This window comes from Alosa alosa, chromosome 6, assembly GCF_017589495.1.
Source record: "Alosa alosa isolate M-15738 ecotype Scorff River chromosome 6, AALO_Geno_1.1, whole genome shotgun sequence".
NCBI classification, from domain to species: Eukaryota; Metazoa; Chordata; class Actinopteri; order Clupeiformes; family Clupeidae; genus Alosa; species Alosa alosa.
The window spans coordinates 22,012,473-22,020,552 of record NC_063194.1 but is presented as its reverse complement, the minus strand read 5'-3'; the positions used below and the strand labels follow the sequence as shown (position 1 = coordinate 22,020,552).

Below are 8,080 nucleotides of genomic sequence, written 5' to 3'. Positions count from 1 at the left end.
GAGATATAGCATAACCTCTATTATCTGATGGTGGGGGGAGGGGATGGAGAGAGAGGGTCTGAGCGGGAATAGTAAAGATGAGTGGAAGGATAATGGGGGGACAGAGAAAAATGGGGAAGAGAGGGGGAGGGATCAGGGGAGGAGTATAGGTGGATTGCATGTCTGGGCAGCAGTGTGCATGAGTGTGCTTGCGTGCATATGTGTGTGTTTGCATGTGTGTGTGTGTGTGTGTGTGTGTGTGTGTGTGTTTGGGGTGGGGTGGGGTTGTCGGTGATCGATTCCAGGCTCAGCATTTCCAGACAGCCTAAATGGCAAAGGTCAAAGGGGCTCATTTCCTATGAAAGAGTGGCTGTCTGTTCACACCGCTTGCCTGTCAGTGCGTCTGGCCGTTGGTGGGCCTGCCGTCTCTGTCTCTGAGTTCAGTGTAACCCCCAACAATCACACAAACATGTCCACACACATACACACACACACACACGCAAACACATCCCTCAGAGGGCACGAAAACATGCTTCATTTAACCAAGACACACATCAGAAAGGAAATGACCTGCAAAGACCCTACTTCAGCTTCTGCGAGCCGTACTGCTAACAAACACACATGGCTGTCGCACCTCTGGCCTGCTCTCTTACTTCAGATGAGACATGAGGCAGAGTTTGCTTCCTGCTCAGTGTGTCAGTCACTTCTGAGTCACCGAGAAACATCCCACACCTCATATTCAATTGTTATATTGAGATGCGTGCTGCAGATAGGTGCTTTCTTCGTAGCCATACAGCACCACATCTCTAAGACATTGGAATGACTCAACTAGACCAAAGTCTCAGCATGGAGGTCTATAGCGGCTCTGAGGTTTTTGGTGGAAGCGGACAAATGTAATATCCTGAGTAGACCATATTTGTCCAGCCGTTGCAGTGGTTGCAATGTCTGCTGAGGTGCGGAAAAGAGGGGGAAGGGTCCTTTTTGAGGAAGAATGAGGCCACTATGACAAACCCCTCCCCCACCTGGGACTTGAACTCGTGACCCTCCGGTGAATGAGTTCAAGTCATTACTGGGTGCCTAGACTCTGTGTATGTGGGTGTTTATGTGTGATCTTGAAGTAACAAAGTAACTAAGTAATGAATACTAGTAATAAGTAATTCTGTACAAGTGTACTAGAATACTAGTGATAAGTCATTCTGTGTACCACCATACATCATCTTAGATATTTAAACAGTTCATCACTAAGATGTACTTCGTAAATGTGGTTAATTTTTGCAAGTGGATTCAGAATAGCTATAGCAAGCACCGAAGGATTTCATGATGCCTTGACCCATACTGGTGTCAATCCAATACAGATGTGTGTGTTGTTTAAGATGGAGGTATTGATGAAGCTGTTGGTGGTAATGTGAATGTTGATCGCCCATCCCCCCTGTCTGGGTTAGCTGGTCTATGTCTACCTGAACCAGACTAGATCAATACTTTAATCCAATTGCCATTCACATCCTTTGGGATTGATACCCCCATGGTCACTCACACATATGGAGCCCCCAATGTATACACACACACACACACTGAATTGATTAACCACACAAACATGCAAACATGCTTTAACCACATAAAACATAAAAAAGGTACATTTACATGAATATCTATTCTGGCATCTGAAGATATTTTTTTATTTATTATTTATTTTCCCCCCTCAAAATGTTGCAGCCAAGGTGTTACTAGCCTGTAAACCGAGCCAAAATGCATGGGTCACATGTGCCTTACTGAGTTATATCACATTAGGATTTCATGCAGGCATGTCCAGCCATATTAACAGCACTTATCACAAATGTCAAAGCAAATCAGGGTCTGGTGATAAAAAAAGAAATATTCTCTCAGTGCTGCCATCTGTTTGGCTACAAAGATGATGATGCTGCTTTCACACAACATGTCAACATGCACAAGCAAGGAATTTCACTTTGGGTGAAATGCACTTACCTCGAGTCCGCTGGCTCCGGTTGGGAAATCTAAGATGCCTACACCCAGTCTGGCTGTCTCCCAGCCTCCCGGCCCCTTCTATACATCGAGTTCTGTTCCTCCAGCCGCCTGCATTCCTCCACCCCTGTCTATCCCTCCCTCCCGCTTCCCTCCTTCTCTTCTACTCCACCATCCTTTCTTTCTTCTATTTTAAAACTGCCCCCCACTCTCTGTCGCCTCATCTTTCACTTCACTTGTATTTCAGAATCTCACCTCTTGTGCTCTCTCTCTCTCTCTCTCTCTCTCTCTCTTGCTTGTCTCTGTGCAAGTCTTCTCTTTTTCGGCTCCTCGATCTCTTGATCTCTCTGTGTCTCCGAAGCCTTCCTCTCGCTGCTGTAAACTTAACTGCAGACAGTCTGGTGTTTCCGTGCGTGTGTGTGTGTGCGCGTTGTCGGTCTCTGTGTGTGTGTGGTGTGTGTGCGTGCGTGCGTGCATGTGTGCGTGAGGGAGAGAGGGAGTGGGGAGTGCAAACCAGGACACACAGGCTGTGTCAGTTTGAATGAAAATTGTGAACACTCTGCTTCTCCCTCCTCCCCCTCTCTCTCTCTTCCTTTCTCTCTGCCTCTCTCTCCCTCGCTCTCTCGGCTTCCTTCCCTCCCCCCTCCTCCGGCAACCTCGCCTGTCCCTGCCCCTCCCTCTTTCTCCCTCGCTCTCTCTCTCCCTCGCTCTCTCTCCCTCGCTCTCTCTCTCTCTCCCTCGCTCTCTCTCGCTCTTTCTGTCCACCACCCGGCTTCTCAGCTCCCCCACCTTCAAACATTTTCACACAGACAGACATTTATATTTATATACACGTCTCCCCCTTTTCATCAATCTCTTTCTTTTTCTCAGTCCCTTACCTCTTTCTTTCTATCTCTCTCTCTCACACACACACACACACACACACACACACATACAAACATGCCTAGATAAGTGTTTGCTAGACAGTTAACCCTTTGGTTCCTTTATGTCACTTCAATCTGCATATTTTACTCATCCCAGTCTGCTATTTTAATCCAATGAGATCCTTTCACCTCTAGTGCAATGTTAATGTAGGTGTGTTTTATGTTAGTTTTCCATTGTTGATTTTTCTACAAATGGATGATATTCCAGTTTTCTAAATAACAAGGGGAGCTGTTTATAGACAGAACCGCATACTTGGGCTTTCATTAACTTTAAAGAATGTGGATTTTGAAGATGTTGTTACTTGGTCTTTATTGTGTTAAGAGTAAAATCTAATTTAATTTCTCTTTATAGTTTTTTTTTGTTTTGTTTTTGTGGTTTGTGTGTGCTCCCTTTCATCCCATGCCTATGATGGACACATTTTTTTATTTACATTTGAAAAATGAGCCCTCTAACTTCTTTAGATCAAACAACAAACGTTGTTTTGATTCAACAGAACGGTGGCAGTCCATTAATCCAAGCTTTCCCTCCCCTCCTCCCAGTCCCCTCTCAGTCCCCCCACACTCCTCCTCCATCCCCTCCTTAGTTACATATTGATCAGAAAATATGTGCGGTGCTAGCCAAGCTGTGGTCACTGAGGTCAGACCGGTGGCCAGACATCCCCCCCTTCCCCCACTCCCTTTTTCTACTCCAACCCCCTCCACCTCTTCGCCATCTCCCTTCAGTCAACAAGCCAGACTGACCACCAAGAGTCCACACCAGCGAGCCTCTGCTTGCACAAGGGGCTGACATTGACCAGAGATCCATTTGACAGATAGAGTGACTGTCAATAGTTGATGGAGAGGAGGAGAGAGGACAGGGAAGAGCGAGACCAGCAGGGTCGATGGAGGCCACGCTGGAATTGATGTGAGGAAGGACGTAGTGGTAGGACAGGAGAGGAGAGTGGGTGGAGGGAGGTGAAGGGGTGCAAGAGATGGATAGTCATAAAATGAGCATTTGAAGTGATTTTCTTTGTATTTTTCATTTGCTTTCGAGGCATACCAATAGATAAAGAAAGCATCACAAACTGCCTCTCTATGGCCTTAGTATATCTCTTCCAGCAGCTATAGGCTCACAGCCTCAACTGAAGAAAATACCATAACCATGTAAACCAGGCCAAGAGAACAACCACGACATTCTCAGGAAAGAATGCAAAATGCTAACCAATGCTATTACTCAAGGCAAACAAAAGCATTTAAAAGGCAAACATTTAGCATAAAGCTAGGAGGTAGAAAGGTGAGGTGCTTAAAGAGTCATAAACAGCAGCAGTTGGAAGGCCTAGCCCAGCATGGTTAAGTGGGCATTAAGTGTGTGTGTGGGTGTGTGTGTGTTTGTTTGTGAGGAGAAGGGAAGCGTGTTGAGTCGGCCATGCGCTATGCCTCCCCACAGACAGACAGGCAGCCGCCGCAGTCCATCAGCGCATTATGGAAATGAAGTCTCATTAGATATCGCTGCCTGTTGAGGTGCTGACCACTTCGCCACGTCTTGCCTGAGTGAGCTAAAGTCCAGCAACGATGACTGACATCAGGATAGAGGAGAGACACAAACTCCATGAATTAGACAGTAATGCATTAAAATGCATCAAACTCAATGATCGCAATTGGCAAAAGCATTTTAGGGCATTTCCTTCTCTCTTAGGGCAGTTCTTCTTTAGCCTCGTGGTCAGAAAGTTCTGCTACCATTGTATGGGCCCAACCCATCACTTTCATAAGTGACACATTATATTTCAAACAAGTGGTTTGTAAAAGGACGTTAATGACATCACCGGCTCACCTTTGACCCCATTAGGGCAGGCCTCAGTCTCCTCTCCAGCTTGGACCGGAGTTGGATTACGAGCTCGAGGGGCAGCGCAGCCCTAGAGGTCTCGTGCACCCAGTGACCAGCTCTCTGGAGACCGACAGGGTGGACAAGGAGAGACACGGGGGCCATTTTTATCATGTGGCCTTAATGCAGGCGCATGAGTACTGTGGCTGCTAAGAATAGGAGTTCAGCTCAATTGTCAGCTTTGGTGTCGATCATTTATTCATGCAGTTCATAAATAGCAAACTAATATCCCCTCTATAAATACATTGAACTGGCAAGGAGATATTCCTTTGATTCCTGGTTAGCGCATAGATATCAAGGAGGGAAATTGTCACTTAAACTGAAGAATACATTGTCACTATCCCCGTGCATGATTCATGACTTTGTGAATGTAGTGTGGAGCAGTGTAGAACAGAACTCAACAGTAGTGCGTGTGTGAAAGGGTTTTAAGCTCCGAGGTTCAGAGTATGCGGGCAGGCTCAGTGACGGAATGGTCACAGTGCTCTTCCTCCCTCCCTACTGACCCGAGTCTTTCCCGGGATGGACGCTGCCTGATCAGGATGAATGATCCTCTCCCAGCAATGAGATACCCATCAGAGAGCCCTGCATGGCTTTGCCTTTCTGAAAGCCTCTGGATCAATACCTGGCCTCTCCGAGCTGCCCAGCACAGAGAGAGAGAGAGGGTGGGGGTTGGGGCAGAGAGGTAGACGTGCGAGAGATTAATCTGAGGCAGGAGGATTTCTCCTGAAAATGAATTAAAGCTCTGCAATGACACAGGTGGTCAGTCAAAGGCAGCCTGATTAGATGAGTAATTAACCTGAGCCTTAAAGAGAACGCACAGGCCGGCCATTCAACTTTTCAGGTGGAAATAAACCAGCTTTTATTCCCCAGCAAGATTTCACCAGCCAGGATGTCTGAACAAAATGTCTAAAAGACATCCAACTCATAATAAAGGGACTGGATGTAACCACAGATAAAAGATTGTGGACGTGTGTGCAAAAACGTGATGCATCCATTTCTCAAGAAATATTATGAGAAGTAGTTGAATTATGTTATTTTGGATAAATGTAATAAATTAACTGAAAAAAGAAACCAAGTAAGAGGCATATTAAATCTCGTTTAAGCCAGTATTTAATTCAGGCAGTTAAGATCCATTGATAAAAGTCATATGGAAGACTTGTAGTCACACTGTGAGGGGCATATTGCTCAAAATCATATCAATTATACTTCATTTAAAGATGGTGAAACATTTGATAAACAACATGATCCTCAACAAACTGCCTGACATAGGTCATAGAATTCTGGAATACAGAAGCATTGTAAAATTCTGCTTTTTGTGAGATACTTTATTGGGTTCCTCCTCCAATTCCAATTCCAACTCTTACACCAGCATCTCCTCCTCTCCTCATTTTAGAGAAAGGGTACATTACAGCTACCATCTGCTTTCTTGACCCATAGAATTAATCTGACATCGACTGGTAGCTAGCAAAACGGTTGAAGCTGCACAGCAGAAGTTGACATTTTTGTAAATGACAGAAGAAACCGAAATCCCATTACAATGACTGTTATGACACAACATTATATGGAAAATGTCAGGTAATGAAATATAGTCAGTATTTTGCTTTGCGCTCACATTTCCACATTTTCTGCTGACAGACTGCATGGTAAGAATACTCTTCCATATTGCCCTATAGGTTATTTGAAGTCTCTCTCTCTCTCTCTCAATATGAGGATGAGTACAACTCTTCACATTTGCCCTCATGTTAGTCTGTAAAATTAGTCAGCAGGTGAGTCAACAGATAGCATTTCCTCCTCGGTACATCCTCTGGGGGACAGATTTATGTCTGAGCCTGTTCCTGAGTCAGTCCCACAGCCTCACTCTGGGTCCCCTCCACTCCCTCTCCCTCTCCCTCCTCGGCGGCCCTCAGCCTCTCCCTCCTCGTCCTCCTGCATGGCGATGGGCTTCCAGGAGTCCTTGTGCATCTGCTCGTTGAGCTCCGTCACCTGTGGCGCCGGTGGCACCGTGGCAAAGAGCGCCGGCGGCAGGTGACGGAACTCCTCGTCGTTCACGTCATAGTCCTTCATCTTGTTGTCCAGCACCCACCAGCGGCCAGCGAAACCCACGTCCAGCATCCGGTCGGGCAGCTCACGCCAGGGCACTGATAACGCCGAGCAGCGCGCCTCGTACAAGCTGGAGTCTGGGTCATAGTCAGCCCTGTAGGTCAGTGATGCCACTCCCAGGCTGACATGGCGCAGGCAACCCTGGTTTTGGAGCTTTACTAGCTTCTGCATGTGGCCGTCTGACAGACCATTGCGAATCCACGGCGAGAGGAGGCCCAGTTGGTTGGTCATCTCCTTCAGGCTGGTCTCAAAGGAGCCCTCCTCAGGGTTTGTGTAGAAGCAGGCCCAAGCGCCCCCCAAAAGGCTGAGGTAGACCCCAGATTTGATGGGACGCTCCCAGGCTCCCACCACTGACTCACGTATGGCTTCCTTGTAGTCGCCAAACAGGCTGCTGCACCACACACCTGACAAAAGGCAAAGGCAAAGGCAAAGGCCTGTTATCTTCTGAACACTTGTGATACATAGAGCTCAGCAAATTAACGAGAATTTGCCACAGGTACTGAACATATAGACACAGCTTAACAATGACCAACAGCTAGCTGTCTGTAGTTGATGGATCTTGATCGCCAAAACATATTGCCTAAATACTGAGGATAACATAAAAAAACTCCTAAACAGAACATATAAATATTACACTTCACTATATTTCCTTCACTTTTATACGTTACGTTATTTCACTTGAGTCTTAACTCATTGAGTGCCAAATGCGTTGAGTGCCAAAAACGTAATATTACGTTTTTAGCTTTTTTTTTAATTACGAAACTAGACACTCTAACACACCTTATGTGATTTTGGGAACTCTGTGATTAATGGAAATGAAATATATGATGATCGAAAACTCATGAAAACGCACAATCTGGACATTTTGGACATTTTAACTCGGTTGCCGCTTTGGGTCAATCAGTGACGCATGCACGTCAGCTTAAAACCAGGCCATTTTCGTGGGTCTATCACTAGGTGGCAGTCTCGCTAGGTCACTTCCCGGAAATTTACAGGCAACACTTCATATTTCATGAAAGACGTTATATCTCCATTTCTAGAAAAACAGCTATTTTGATGAAAACTAGCCACTGTTTAGCTTGCGATTTCTCAGGAACAGAAGCGTGTAGAAATACACGGTTTGCACCCACTGAGAGCTTAAAGTCTCACGAGCCGTATGTGTCCATAGCTATAACACAGAATATGCTGTGGCTGTACAAAAATCATCAACAGTGGTCTAGATTGCTGGCACTCTAGG

The 8,080-nt window shown here is 45.9% G+C and overlaps 1 protein-coding gene across 1 annotated transcript; it reads right to left on the bottom strand.

The window, feature by feature from the left end:
* Positions 1–5,835: 5,835 nt before the first annotated feature.
* On the bottom strand, positions 5,836–7,249 carry timm29 (translocase of inner mitochondrial membrane 29; the record flags this gene model as incomplete). Its single annotated transcript, XM_048245572.1, is given in 1 exon segment — positions 5,836–7,249. A coding segment is annotated over 1 exon segment (652 nt), but the record flags the coding sequence as incomplete, so codon positions are not given.
* Between the last annotated feature and the right edge of the window lie 831 nt (positions 7,250–8,080).